Source organism: Rhinoraja longicauda, chromosome 17 (genome assembly GCF_053455715.1).
Source record: "Rhinoraja longicauda isolate Sanriku21f chromosome 17, sRhiLon1.1, whole genome shotgun sequence".
Lineage (NCBI taxonomy): Eukaryota > Metazoa > Chordata > Chondrichthyes > Rajiformes > Arhynchobatidae > Rhinoraja > Rhinoraja longicauda.
This window is the reverse complement of record NC_135969.1, coordinates 8,613,289-8,629,484: the sequence shown is the minus strand read 5'-3', so window position 1 is coordinate 8,629,484 and position 16,196 is coordinate 8,613,289. Positions and strand designations below refer to the sequence as shown.

Genomic DNA, 16,196 nt, shown 5'->3' with positions numbered 1-16,196 from the left:
AAGAGATGCCCTCTCCCCATCCATGAAAAAGAACTGATTCACGAGCTTTTCCCCAGTTGACTTGACAGACTCAAATGAGATATAAACACTGATGTTGGAAAAATGTGTTGGATGTCCACCCTGTTTAAACATCTTTTCAATTAGAACTCTCCACAATGGAATTTAGGGTTATTGTGTGATGATGCATATTGTGTGACATTTAGAACTGAGATGAGGAAAAACTTTTTCACACAGAGAGTTGTGAATTTGTGGAATTCTCTGCCTCAGAAGGCAGTGGAGGCCGATTCACTGGATTCATTCAAAAGAAAGTTAGATAGAGCTCTTAGTGCTAGTGAAATCAAGAAGTATAGGGAGAAGGCAGGAACAGGGTACTGATTGTGGATAATCAGCCATGATCACATTCGAAGGGCCGAATGGCCTACTCCTGCACAGAGTCTATGTATCCATGTATCTATGTAAGCATCTGCTATTTCACTCACTGCAAACTGTTTGAAACATAGAAACATAGAAAATAGGTGCAGGAGTAGGCCATTCGGCCCTTCGAACCTGCACCGCCATTCAATATGATCATGGCTGATCATCCAGCTCAGTAGCCTGTACCTGCCTTCTCTCCATACCCCCTGATCCCTTTAGCAAAAAGGGCCACATCTAACATCCCTCTTAAATATAGCCAATGAACTGGCCTCAACTACCTTCTGTGGCAGAGAATTCCACAGACTCACCACTCTCTGTGTGAAGAAATGTTTTCTCATCTCGGTCCTAAAAGACTTCCCCCTTATCCTTAAGCTGTGACCCCTGGTTCTGGACTCCCCCAACATCGGGAACAATCTTCCCGCATCTAGCCTCTCCAACCCCTTAAGAATTTTATATGTTTCTATAAGATCCCCCCTCAGTCTTCTAAATTCCAGCGAGTACAAGCCCAGTCTATCCAGTCTTTCCTCATATGAAAGTCCCGCCATCCCAGGGAAACCACTAAGTCAGAAGTTTAAAGGTTTCAGCCCCATTCCTGGAAGTTAGCACATAAAATGTAAGCCAATGCAATAAATATGGAGTGCTGCATTATCAAACATGGCAATAGCTGTTCTGGAGGGACCATAAATAAAATGTAATTTATAACCCTCTTAATTGGATTTTCAAGCAACTAAGATACATTCCTCGTCAACCAACTTTAGATTTTACTTGCATAATACAAATAAATGTGATAGACAATTCACGCAGAACAAAGTTTTGTAAATAAAGCTGAACTAAATGATCAACTAACTACTTTGAGACTGAATGATGGATTATTGTTGGCCAGAATAGTAGAAATTCCATTCTATTATTTTCTTATTCTCAGAAAATATTTTACCTAAGCAAGATTTTCATTGTACCTGTACCTCACTGAACCTGTGCATATGACAATAAACCTGACGACAAATGGAGTATTTGTCTAACATCTCCATCAGTCTAGATTTTGTCTCAATATTCTGTGTTGTATATTTACACAAACCTGTATCAGAGGCAGGATTGCTATAACGGAAGAGATCTGACAATCAAAGACATCGTAAGACGATTTGAAGACCATTTTGCTTGGTGCTTTGCCCTTTCCTCTACCAACTTCCTAAAAGGTAACTGATTCTTTATTTAATTGTCTTCTTATCTGATTTTTCACCAAACAAAAAAAGGTTATATTTGTCTCTCATTGTTCGAAGTTACTCTGGTATCAGATGAACCTGCTCCTAGTCAACTGACTCAAAAGGCATTTTATAAAATACAGTACAATTTTTCATTGTTATTACAGGACGACGTTGATATCTGTATCCAAAATTGTGCTTTACTCTTTGATGAACAATGTACTTTAAACTACCCTGCTGATCTGTAGAAGTCCAGAATATATTCTTAACTTAGATTTGAAAGGAATTGAAGACTTTAGTTTTATCACTTCTCTTAAGAATCTTGCATTTATCAAATCAGTACAACCAATTTCAGAAAGCCCAGTTTTTGGCTGAAAACAATGCTTTTTGGCTAAAAATAATGTAGATATTTTGAAGAATTGCAGAAACACACAGAGAAAATGTTGAAATCTAAGCATTGCTCTACTATGAGCCATGGTAGGCCAAAGAGTAAATAAGGACAATGATCAAACACATCTTGGTACAAGTTAGGAGTCAGACAGCATAATTTCGAATGGGCCGATCTATAGGAAGGGCAGCATACTGTCGCAGCTGGTACAACTGCTGCCTCACATGCCAGGGTCCCCAGTTCGATCCGGAACTTAGGTTCTGTCTGTGTGGAGTTTGCATACATGTGGGTTTCCTCTGGGTGCTCCAGTTTCTTCCCACATCCCAAAGATATGTGGGTTTGCAGGTTAATTGGCCTCTGTAAATATCCCCAAGTATGTAGAGAGAGAATATGAAAGTAAGATAACAGTGTGAATGGGTGATAGGGGATGACATGGCTTGGTGGGACGAAGGACCTGTTTTCATGCTGTATCTTTAAATCAATCAAGCAATCAAAGACCCAGGATAGCCTGACGAAGTGTGGGTTGAAGTCAACATGTTGAAAGATAAGTGAGCATGGGTATGGTTTTCAGGAGATGAGCTGAGGTGGGGCAGAGCAGGCATGGTCATAGAAGTGAAAAAGATGATCTTACTGGTGGCACCGATATGTAGATGAATTCTCAGCTTGGAATCAAACATGACAAATATTGCAAATTGTCTCACTTTGCCTTTCGCATAGGAGGGAAAGGGTGGTGTTAGTTTCTATGGAACAGATTTCGTAGAAACAACTTTATACGTCAGTGACAGGAAATTTCTGCTCCCCCTGTATTAAATTTGACATGTGGTCTGATAATTTAGAGACAGTATTAAGGTTGAATAATGTTGCAATGAACTATTGCATACATATTACACCTTGAATTCTGCAGGATACTTGCAAAGTGCATGGCATTCACATGATCAAAATGATCTACTCTTGCTGCACATGCAGTTAGTTACTTGCCATCATCTGCTCAATACAGATGGTCATAAAAAGGCTTTGGCAATGAGGCAAGTGCACAATAATTCTCCTAAGTACTTTGCTAGGGCCTGGATGACCTGATTTGTAAGAACCAAAATGTTATATATACTTCCAAATGCAGCCTGGGAAAGTGCTCTTCATCATCAAAAGGACACATATTTTTATGGTTGTACTGTCCTGCACTGGCTTTAGTTGAGACTTTGCTGACAATGCAGTTAATCTCATAGAAAATGCTTAAGATCACTGGTGTAGTAGGTTTAAGTGTAAGGATGCCATATTCAGAACTCAACTGCTCTGAATATCTCTTTTATAAATATCCTGAGAGCTGAGATTTGGCTGTCAGGAGCACTTTATATGATGATCATGATCATAATCAGAAAAAATGATGATACTATCGAATGATATTGCACAAAAGAAAATGTTTAAATGAACTGAAATTTAAAATAATCTGTCCATAATTAATTCCAGACTTCACTGTGGTAAAACCAATTGTACAAGAAGAGATCCTTCAGGTGACCTTTTCAGTAAAGCAACTCACTGCTTGCCTCCTATAACAAAACCATGTTTAATAACCACAGCTGCAATATCTACAATTGGAGGATTAACATTTAAAACAGTTGAGGTAGCTCCAGGTTTGATACAGTAGTCATAGAATGCAACACGGAAATAGGTCCTTCACCCCAACCCATCAGGCCGACCAAGATACTCAATCTAAGCTAGTTACGTTTTTCACTAATTTAGCCCATATCCCTCTAAACCTTTTCTATCCATGTACCTATCCAAGTGACTTCTATTCATAATAGATGATTTGTCTTTTCAAAGTTACTATGGTACCTGCCTCAAATATCTCCCCAGGCAGCTCATTCTCTATATTCAGCACCTTCTGAATGAAAAAGATGCCCCTCAGGTTTCCGTTAAATCTTGCCCCCTTCTCATCTTAAAGCTAAGTCCTTTGGCTCTTGATTCCCCAAGCCTGGATTACATACTCTGTAAATTCACCTCATCAATTCCCCTCATGATTTTACACATATCTATAAGATCACCCCTTAGACTCCTGACATCCAAGGAATAAAGTCCTTGCTTGCCCAATCTCGCCCTATAGTTCAGGCCCTTGCATCTTGACAACATTCTCGTAAATCTTCTCTGCACTCTTTCTAGCTTAATAATATCCTTCATATCATAAGATCGTAAGTGATAGGAGCACAATTAGGCCATTTGGCCCATCAAGTCTACTCTGCCATTCAATCATGGCTGATCTATCTCTTTCTCTCCTAATCCCATTCTCCTGCCTTCTCCCCATTACATCTGACACCCATACTAATCAAGAATCTATCTATCTCTGCCTTAAAAATATCTACTGATAGCCTCTAGTGCCTTCTGTGGCAAAGAATTCCACATATTCACCACTCTCTAAGGAAATTCCTCCTCATCTCCTTCCTAAAAGAACGTCTTTTAATTCTGAGTCTATGACCTCTAGCCCTAGACTCTCCCACTAGTGGAAACATCCTCTCCACATCCACTCTATCCAAGCCTTTCACTATTCTGGAAGTTTCAATGAGGTCCCCCTCATTCTTCTAAACTCCAGCGAGTACAGGCCCAGTGCTGTTAAAAGCTCATCACATGTTAACCTACGAATTCCTGGGATCATTTGGAAGCGTGAACACAACAAACACTCCGAATATGACTTCACCAACATCTTTTACAACTGTAACATAACATCCCATTTCTATTCTGAATTCTCTGACAAATGAAGCCAATGTATCTAAAGCCTTCTTTACCACACTATGTACATGTGCCACCACTTTCAGGGAACTGTGTACCTGTACTTCTAGATCCCTCTGGTTCCCAGGGCCCTCCCATTCACTGTAAAATCCTGCCCTGGTTTGACTTGCTAAAATGTACCACCTCATACTTATCTGCACCAGTCTTCTTATTGGTTTGTCGTAAAATATCATTTAGTTATTTCCTTTCTAAAAACTGCTTATTATGCAAATGATTGTGCTTTGTCCATGAACGTTAGTACATTACATCATTCTTCTGCCATATGTATTTGCCTGTTTGATTGGTATATCCAGATTCTCTATCAATTTCTAGATAGGGTAAAGGCGTATTAGACAGGGTCCTGAATTGTGTAAATATGAAATTATAAGAACAGCCTGTTAGATAAGACAGAATGAATCAGAGCTGTCAATGCTCCTGGAATAAAATTAAGGACTGAAAACATCAATACATTGACGAACTTGGGAGTTTTAGTGGTAAGAATAAGTCATGCAGCCCTTCAGATTTGAAGGTAAAGTGCTTATACATAAGCATCAATTTTTCATCTTGTTCGAGTCAAAAGGCATCAATAATGCATGAAATTACTATATAATCAGGCCAAATGCAAAATATGTTTCCGTGATCAGAAAGCATCTAAAAGGAAGGTTGACCTTCAAGTTATTTTGGCCATCCCTGAACTGCTCTATCTGGTTACAGCAGGATATTTTGTTTAAGAATGAATGTTATCTGTTTCTGTATTGAAGGATTGTAGCATTGTCACTGATTATGTTGTCATATTAATTGACTGTTTCTTTATAATTCATTTTCCATTCTCTTGTCTTCATTTTAATTTCAATAGAAACAACATCGTCAACATAAGAATGGCCTTCGTCACAAGGCTGCTAATTTTAATACTTCTCTTTGGTGTAAATATTCTTTGTGAAGAAACCAATGATGATCCATCTACTCCGCAACATCATCGACGCATCCGTACACCCATAGATCTTGAGCTTTATAGATCATTTCCCAGAGAGTGTGCCCATGAATGTCGGTGCTTACAATCATCTCCATTGGCTATGTACTGTAATAATCGAAAACTCAAAAATATTCCCAATATTCCAGTGCATGTGAGACATCTTTTCCTTCAGTTCAATGAAATAGAAAGTGTGCCAGAAAATGCCTTTGTTAACGCAACATTACTTCAAGAAATTAATTTGAGTCATAATAAATTGAAGTCTTCCAAGATAGCCAAAGGTGTCTTTGGTAAACTCAAACATCTGATTATTCTTAATCTGGCATACAACAAAATTGAAGACGTCCCAGCTCCACTACCCAATAGTCTTGAAAGAATTTATTTCAGTTTCAATCAAATTACTAAACTACCTGCTGATACTTTCCGTTCACTGGTAAATGTTACAATTTTGGATCTTGGCTATAACAGACTCCCTGATGGTGCAGTTAAGGGAAATCATCTTGGAAAAATGAAGAGTCTCTTACAGTTAAACCTGTGCAATAATAAACTCAAATCCATGCCCGGAGTCCTTCCAGCTTCTCTACTACAACTTTCAGTTGAAAACAACGACATATCATCTATCCCAGTAAATTATTTCAGAAAAACACCAAATCTCATCACATTGAGGATGACACATAATAAACTCAAACAAGTTCCATATGGCGTGTTCAACCTCTCTAAACTGATGGAACTGAAACTAGGTCACAACCTACTGACTAAAACCTTCTACGTTTCAAGGAATCTAGAACACCTGTATCTCAACAATAATGACTTCACAAGTATGCACACGATTATGATATATTCTCACTAACTGATAGTCATGATGTAAAACAAAGAGTTGCATGTCCACACTGAGGCAGTACTAACCTTAATTTATTTTGGTGAATAGTTTTCAGTACAAAAAGAAATTTGCATCTCATAATAGCACCGTACTGTAGATGCTGGAAATATATATTTTTTAATTATGTAGTTACACCTTAGACCAAAGTAATGTAAATAGTAAATAATCAGCAGATATTATGTATCTGTGAAAAGAAAAACATAATTTTACCATGTTCGTTAATATAATCACACAGGTTTTCACACCCACATTTAGCTATTTCTGTTTTTCTCTGAAATAATTGGACTTTATTTGTATTCAGGTATAAAATCTCACCCCAACCAAGCTGCATGTATAAATATTCATATGGGATTATGATCTGGTCACAATAACTGAACTATTGCTGAAAAATAGATACCACATTTCCAGGATAGGAGGTGTTCAGCAAAATAATAGGACAGAATGATGCAGATAGGGAGAGAGAGAAGAAAGCTTGAGAGAGAAAAAGAGCTTGAGAGAGAAAGAGAGAGAGAGAGTGAGAGTGAGAGTGAGAGAGAGAGAGAGAGAGAGAGAGAGAGAGAGAGAGAGAGAGAGAGGAGAGAGAGAGAGATGAGCCAATTTACGCATCAACACGAGATATCTTGAATACTGAAAGAATGAGACACATAAGTGATATTTCCAGATTTCCACCTTGCATCTTTCATTTCCAAGAGAATGCTGCCAAAATCTCATTCAAAGGGGACGTGCAAGAGAAAGGTCATGGGAGGAGATAACAAAAAAGGCCAGAAAATTTCAGCAGGACAGACAGCTTATTTAGAGAGAGAAACTGAGTTAACATTTCAGGTCCAAGAACCGTTGTTATTTCTGGGAAACAGACAAAACATTTCAATGTTGCATGTTTGCTCTGTGACCATGCAGGCTTCCTCAGGTGCTCTAGTTCTCTCTCACATTCAAAGATGTGGTTACTAGTTGATAAAGTAACTAAGTGAGTTAGCAGCATCACGGAGAACATGAATAGGTGTCAGGAACCCACTTCAGACTGATTGTGGTTGAGGGTTAGGGGGAAGAAAGCTGAAAGAGAGGAGAGGCAGGACAAAGTGTGGCAGGTAATAGCTGGACAAAGGTGAGGGGGATTTTGATAGGCAGATGGTTGGAACAAAGGCCAGAGATAAAAGAGGAAGGTGTGAGACAGGATTGAAGAGTAGAGAATTGTGAAGCCAGGATTGAAGGTTACTTGGTTAATTGGTTACTGTAAACCCACCATCCCTACCACCGATTCTACATTTCACTCCTCACCTTCCTTTCTTAGATTCAAACAATTGCACCTTTTGTCTTCTCCATTATCATTTCCAGCCTTGATTACTATCTCCATCCTTCTCTCCTCCATCTGACACATCTGCCAATTAACTCCCCCTTACCTGGATCCACCTATCACTGATTGGCTCTTGCCTCGCCTATTCCCTTCTTCCAGCAATGTTCCTTCTATTCCATCTGAAGATGGATCTGACTCTAAACATCTTCTGACAATTTTCCTCCACAACGGCTGCCTAAATTGCTGAATTCATCCAGCAGTTAGTTTTTTTGTTGCAAACAGACACACAAGATAGATATTAGTGTAGGAATGGAATTAATGGTGAGACATTGATGAGGCCATACTTGGGTATTGTGTATAGTTTTAGATACCCTGCTTTAGGTAAGAAGTTATCAATCTGGAAAAAGTGCAAAGAAGATTTGTGAATGTTGGTAGGATGAGGCCCTGGGTTATAAAGGGAGGTTGGACCATTGTCATTGGACAATGCCCTAGACCATTGGAACTTTAGGGATGGCCTTGTAGAGGTCACGAGAGGTATAGATAAGATGAATGCCACACGAAAAGAGTCAAAAGAGGGCATATCTGGAATGAGTTGCCAGAGAAAGTGGTTGAGGCAGGTACAATAACAATTTTTAAAAGACATTTGGACATGTACATGGATAGGAATGATTTAGCGGGATTTGTGCCACATGTGGGTAAATAGAACTAGCTTATTAATTAGACATCTCGGTCAGTGTGGACGAGTTGGACCCAAGGAACTGTTTCTGAGCAATATTGCTCAGTTACTCAATAACATTATTACTCTGGGACGTGGTATAAACACCATGAGTCAAATGGTCTTCTTCTGTCATAAGTGAATTTGAAAAATATGTCAAATATGACATATTGCTAGCAGGCAGGGAAAGGGGTGTTTTTATGAACATGCAGGTCCTGCAAATTTAATTCCAGGGTATATTCTTCTAATTACATTTCCTGCTTGTCAATTAAGTAGTTTAATGTTTAAATAGTTAACTGTAGAAAGCTGCTATTGGGGAACATATAGCAACTGAGAAAAAAATGATGCTGGTGAGGTTGAAGCACAGCAGTGGGAATAAGTGAAGGTTAGATCAAGGTAATGTTCAAACTGCTGGGAGGAAAACAAAATTCATAAATAGAAACACCGAGGCTGTGGAGATTGTGGAGATGGTGGAGTTGGTGGAATGCAATGGGGAGGATCCACAGCGAATGCTTAAATCTACTGTTGTTTAAGACGCTTGAGGCACCTGCCATAAATGTGGCTCCCAAAGACTACATGATGTGTCCTTAAGTTCCCACATGTTGCAAAAATTGCAATGAATTATAGAAGTATCCTTCTATAATTCAAGGATCTTTCATCCCTTTTATGAAATTACCTTGATTAAACTAATCAAACCACATATTTTTGTCTTTTTATGTTCTTACTCTTCCAAGTTTAAGCAGGGAGGTTTAAGTTGGAAAGCAACACCTTCAACTGACTCTGACTAAATATCCATATTAAGCAATGTTCAAACCTGCACACTTTCCATATAATTGGAATTTATCCAGATTTTCCAAAATACAAAAGCTGCATCACCTTCTCCCATTTTATCATATTTCCACACAGTTGAAATTCCAAACTAAAACTATGCATCATTAACCATATGTGTTTGTGGGCAAAATTCTACAATAATTCTAATTAGTATTTGGTTCATCTGGCAAATCAGTTAACAGGATACCATCATTAGTAAATTCAGTAGCTACTGTTCATCTGAAACCCTTGACAGTCAATCTCCGAAGACAAATCTACCAAATCTAAATGCAAATTATCCAATCTATCCACCAAATCTCAACCAATCTAAGTTGTGCAAATACATTGTCAGTAATGGAAAGCAAGAAATTTACTTGGACCCTGGCAGATTCTTGTGTGTTTTTACCCATGGAAAAGGTACTGAAAGCCTGGAGGGTGGGTAATGTTTTGTCTTTATTTAAGAAGGGCTGCAAGGACAAGCCAGGGAACTACAGGCCGATGAATCTCATCGAATCTGGAGGGGATTCTGAGAGGCAGGAGCTGTCTGCGTTTGGAAAGGCAAGGACTAATTAGGGATCGTTAGCATGGCTTTGTACACAGCAAATAATGCCTACAAGTTTGATCGAGTTCCTTGAAGATATAACCAGAAGACTGATGGGGACAGGACAGTAGACGATGTCTACATGGAGTTGAGCAAGGTCCCATATCTAGGTTGGTCTGCAAGGCTCGATCACATGGATCCATGGTGAAGTAGTTACTTGGATACAGAATGGGAAATGGTAGGAGTCAGAGGGTGGAGTGTACAGTTGTTTTACAGATTAGAGGCCTGTGACCAGTGATGTGCCGCAGGGATCGATGGTTGTTCTCGATTATTTGTTATGTATATTAATTTAGATGAGAATGTAGTTGGCATGGTTAATAGTTTGTAGATGACACCAAAATTGGTGGTAGTGTGGTGAATGTTGCACAACAAGGAGACCTTGGAGTACGAGTACAGTTCCCTGCAAATGGTAACACGGGGAGGCAGGGAGGTGAAGAAACCATATGGTTTGCGTGTTTTCATCGGTCAGGCACAGGAGTTGGGACATCATGTAACAGCTGTACAAGATATAGGTACAAGATATAGGTGCGACCCCACTTGGTATATTGCACAGTTCTAGTCACCATGCGAGAGGAAGGATGTAATTGTTTTAGAGAAGGTGCAGAGAAGTTTCACTCAGAAGTTCCTAGGACTGCAGGGCTTAACTTTCAGAAGAGAGTGGATACGGTAGGGCTGTATTCCCTGAAGCAAATGAGGCTGAAGGATAACCCTAAAGAGGTTTATAAATTATGAGGTGCATAGATAAGGTGGACATCACAGCCTTTTTTTCAGGGGAGGGATATCTAAAACTTGAGGGCATAGGTTTAAGGTGAGAGAGAAAAGATTTATTGAGTGCCTGAGGGGCAATCTTTTTACACGAGGTGGTAGACTGCCAGAGGAAGCTGCAGAGATGTGTACAATGACAATGTGTAAAAGACAGGCACACAGATAGGACAGGTTTAGAGGGATTTATGGGTCAAATGAAAGAAAATGGGACAAGCTCAGGTAGACCCCTCGATTGGTAATGATAAGACTGAAGCATAACAAAAAGGCAACTTAATTTTTAAAAATTAAATGTGAAACTATGGAATATTATAACTTGAGCCAACACAGAGCTAGCACGGATTATGAGAGATCAAGTATGGGATCTTTTTTCAGCAATAGAGCTCAGCTATTGATTATTAAATCCAACAGATTTGTAATTCCAGCAGAAACAAAAGAGCTTTGATCCATTCAAACACAGTGAGCTTATCGTGAACCCACTGTAATATTTTCTAAAAATTGCAGTAACACCTATGTTTAATGCCTTTTGAATGAAAAATAGAACATACTAAGTCTTTAACACTTAGTTCAACGGATTGCTAATCATGTCTTTCTTTTGCTTTGCAGCACTTAACGTTACTTTGATGTGTCCTACAACTGATATAACAAACCCAAACCATCTGACCTATATTCGGCTTGAGAAAAATAAGCTGCGAGGCCCTTTTAATACGTATCTCTATGCCTGCTTTCCTCGTCTTCGAACCTTTGTTTATGGTGAACAGTATACTGCACCAGTCGTTGAAACCCAAGAAGTTCCTAGATTGGTTGGAATGCCAATATTGCAGCCAAATGGACAATCAAATCGCTGAATCAATTACTAACTATAATCTACATTATGTACTAACAACGTCCAAACATCATGTGAAGCTATTTTTTTTCCTACTGTATAAAAGTCTAAGTCATATGGAAAAAAAGTGCAATTCTTCTTGCTTTTTTTCTCAATCTTCAGAATTTGTCTATAAAACATTTCAAATTATCTCAAAATTATTTTCCAGGAAAGTCAAGTTGCAGACATTTAACACAGCCCTTGTGATATTGCAGAAAATTATTCTGATATTTTCAATTAACTTAAAAATAAGAATTGCAAGGTAGAATTAGCAGGGCACATGAATGTGTCCACTATATTTCCCAAATGTAAGCTCTCATCCCTACTTCTGTCTAGAAACAGGATAAATTTCATTACTCTCATCTTTCACCCAATTATCTTGAAAATTTAATGAGTCAATCCCACCTATTTTCAGAAAATAAAACATATAGGTTAATTAGATAGGACAAGAAAAGTCTATTGTGCCATTGCACTGCAAAATTTATGAAGAAGCAGTACTGACTAAATTTGAAACATAACCATGAAATTGACAAACTCAAAATCAGTAATTCCATGCACATGGCAACCAGGAGAAATCCATTTAACATCTGCATTGAAGTTCTGTGGGATCATATGCTTAGATTTATGTTACTAATTTTAATTCTCAATATTTTTCTTTTAATTTAGCTTATTTCTTGAAATCGTAGCCAAATCTGACATTTCTAACGACACATTCAAGTTGATAATTTTGTACAAAGAACTGCAAGAGAGTGTTATTACTTACACCTCTTCATATGTAATTGTAATATCTTAATTTACTTATATATTGCATATCTTCTAATAGCCTATTACAATATATTTTCAACCAAGTAAGCAATTTCATGTTTTTTCAAAGGTGGAAGATCCATCCACATTTTATCAAGCAATTTTATTTAACTAAATAAAATATGTTTATATCGTGCTGAAATGTTCAAAAACTTTGTATCAACTTTATTGAGTGAAACATTGCTCGAGTACATACCAAGAAAGATTGGACCATGCTTTTCACAACAGCACTTCATGTTGCAGAAGCCAACCTCGCACTTCATAATATAAAAGCTCTTTGTAAAGTACTCTGAAGTGCAGTCACTAAGGGGAACGGGAAAAAGGAAACAGGAACAGTGAAGGAAATGCACAGTAAAAGATAATGTGTGCAATGGGAAAAAGGACAGCACAAAAAAAAGTGGGTTTGGGGGACAGACAAAAAAGGGAGAGAATGGTGGAGAACTGTGGAATATGATCTACATCGACCATCAGTCAGAAAAGATGTTTGGGTAATCTAATTCAGATCTCTAAATAACAATTCAATCATTTGAATTCACACCCCATGCAATCAGGAAATGGCTGTATGTATTGGACAGTATGCAGTGACTACAGCGCCTGATAATACCCTGGCTGTAGTAAAAACATTTTACTAGAATTAAACAATTATATTGCTGCTACAACCTGATATCTAAATGGCAATGTTGGTGGTAGCTCTCCAGTGCTTTGAGGTGTCTGCTGTAGATGGTTCATGTTTCAATGCTATACAGGTAGGCAGAGATCAATGCTGGGTTTGCAGTCTTGATCTTAAAACGCTTTTTCCCTAAGACAGCCTGGGACGCCAATGACGATGATGAATTTCATCACCGGATGTCTGCCTTCATTAAGAGGTGGCTCCCAAGATGTGGGAACCGGGTCACTTTACCGTTGGAGAGTGATGTCTAAATATAATGCCATATTCTCTTACATGCATCAGAGAATGATTCAATAATGACGTAGCTTGAATGTCAATGGTGCATATACCCAAATGTCATCTAGGTACTGCAGATTGATGATGACGTTGGAGTGACATTGGTTCTCAGTAGGCCAAGTGAAACAATATCAGCATCCTCTCCCAAGCTGAACTTGAGGCCCTAACTACATTCAGTCAGTTTTAATATGAAGACCACTTTGGTTGCATGCTCATCATCAAACTCCTCAAACAGGAAGAGATAACCAGATTCCCAGTAGAAAGGATTTAAATACATTTTCAAATCCACCATGTAAAAGAAAGACACCTCCATTGACTCACAAAAGTCGATGGCACATGGACCATTGAAAATGGAGGAGGAGCATTTAGGATGTCATTGAGAACCTTAAATTCATTTTCCATGTACACACAGAAGCCCTGATTAATTCTATAGCTACTCATTGGCCCATCTGATTAAGCACCATCTCCCAACAAGTGGCAGAGAACTTAGAGTGGATGGAAAAGGGGCATATATTGAAATATCTTTATTGAACACTTTGTTGATCTGTGGCATTAAATAATTATTTGATCTTTGAAAAAAGTTAATTATCAAACTAATAATGTGAAAATCTAACCTTGTTCTAACATGCATTAAACCCAAGGATGATTCTTTGCAGATTGTTTATCACCCAATATTGAGAAGCAATACCATTATCACGAAACATGAATAGCACAGCAAATGAATTGGCCCTTTGGCTCACGATGCCTGGCCAAACATGATGCCAAATGAAACCATTCCCTACTGCCTGCACATGGTCCATGCCTCTCCATAAATAATGAAAAAGCATATGTACAAAACATATGTCCCCACACTGTCTACCACACTGGTCTCTATGGAACACCACTGGTCTTAGACCTTCAGCCAGAATGACATTCTTCCAATCAAATGCTATCTTCTATGTGTAAGCCAGTTCTGAATATAATCTACAAAGTCATCATGGATCCCATGAATCTTAACCTTTTGGGATCAGCCTATCATGTGGAACCTTGTCAAATGCCAAACTATATCCATGTAGATAACATTCAGTCATTCCCTTAACAATCACCATTGTGAACTGATCAAAAAATGTAATCAAGTTTGACATCACCTGCCCCAGAGGATGCTCTGCTGACTGTCCTTAATACACCTATTCTCTTCCAAAAGCCCTAGAAAGCAAACCTGATATTCAATTTATTTCCAGTTCACAGATATTTCAAACTGGCGGATGAACCCGATCCCAAACGTCTGCTATTTTTCTACACAATGCTGCCTGACCCACTAGCTTCCTCCAGCCTCTTCCAGCATCTTCCATTTCTTGAGTCTCCAAAGATATTTCCCCTAAAATTCGCAAAGGAATTACAAATTCCGCATTTACATCTGGTGAATGAAGTAAAACACATTTGCAGCAACTTCAGTGGCTGGCTGCCCTTAAAATTTCATCAGAACTGTGCACTTTCATATACTTCCAGGCCCATGAACTGCTGGGCAGTAATGTAACACCATTGATCATCTGTCATAAATATTGAAAATTGGTTTGCATTTACACCAATCAGGTCTCAATATGTTTCAGGAATAATCATTTATTTTTGGAAATATGACCACTATTTTGCAGAAGGAAAATTAGTTTGCACATAGGAAGGTCCCATCAATGGTGTTGGCAATGAAATCAAATTGGCTAAAGCACAAGAAGTACTGATGCATTTTTAAAAGTGACTTTTTTTACATTCCCTGAACGTTTTAACATTATGTGCTATCTGATTTACGACATTGTGAAAATGTTCCCTCGCAGAGTTCAGTGGCAGTGAAGAGCTGGGGAAATGGTTGCGGCAGATAAAGTAACAATATCTATAATATATTTGGATAGATATATGGATAGAAAAAGTTTACAGGGATATTGGTCAAATGCAGGTAAATAGGACTACCATAGGAAAGCACCTTGGTCAGCATGGATGAGTTGGGCTAAAGGGCCTATGTACTATATAACTCTATATTCACTTATTTACTAGTTGAGACTGTAGTTGACAAAGTCAACTTTGTTTGCCCACACATAAATTGTCATGAAGTTCTTTGGTTATAGGATGCTCCTACCAAGATGTTGGGAATTGAGTTCCACAATATTTAAATGTAATAATCAAAAAGGGACAGTAACATATTTCTTAGTAAGCATGCAAGTGATTTGAAGGGAAAGTTGCCTACTGCTCTTGCCTACTGCTCACAACAAACTGGAGTACTGAGATGCTTTCTGCAGTTGCAAGCATGCAAGTCCAATGGGGGTTTGGTGGTGCGGTGAGTCAGCCAAAACTATAAAATCAGGTTTGGGCTGTGTTTTTTCTAATTCCAACGATGAAAACCCAAGCAAGATGACACCAATACTGCAACACCCCCAATTCAGACCAATACCTCACATGCATGTTTGCATTAATGCTTCAATATTTTAGTGCACATGTTTTTTACATTATATATGTAATACTTACCCCCGCAACATATTTTATAAACCAGAAAACCCACAGTTTAGAATTATTTATCAAAATAAGGCCATTTATTGTGCGTTGAACTTAATGGTTAACTCTTACTTCATTTATCCCGTAATGTTCTTTAAAATATTTTGGAATGAGTTATGACAAGCAGAAAGAAATATGAAGGTTTAAAACAATTATTTAGTTATTTTAACATAATTTAGCATAAAGTAATTTTGAGGAGATATGAAACAAAATGTAACATTTATTATGATGGACCTTTAACTTTAGTCATTTGAAACATTGTAAAAAAGAATTC

General features: G+C 38.2%; 2 protein-coding genes across 3 annotated transcripts in view; one reads left to right on the top strand and one right to left on the bottom strand.

The window, feature by feature from the left end:
• Nucleotides 1-16,196, bottom strand: part of cenpp (centromere protein P) — a 211,202-nt gene that overhangs the window by 129,227 nt on the left and 65,779 nt on the right. The gene's annotated exons all lie outside the window — the stretch shown is intronic.
• omd (osteomodulin) lies at nt 5,637-11,635 on the top strand. Its single transcript, XM_078413804.1, has 2 exons — nt 5,637-6,546; nt 11,394-11,635. Exons 1-2 carry the CDS (start codon nt 5,637-5,639, stop codon nt 11,633-11,635), a joined length of 1,152 nt encoding a protein of 383 aa, XP_078269930.1.

What these genes read in the sequence shown, in the direction of transcription:
- omd (XM_078413804.1), top strand. Translation starts at nt 5,637, where the DNA reads ATGGCCTTCGTCACAAGGCTGCTAATTTTAATACTTCTCTTTGGTGTA. An exon ending in CAACAATAATGACTTCACAA is followed by an intron (nt 6,547 to 11,393) that starts GTATGCACACGA and finishes TTTGCTTTGCAG; the next exon opens with CACTTAACGTTACTTTGATG.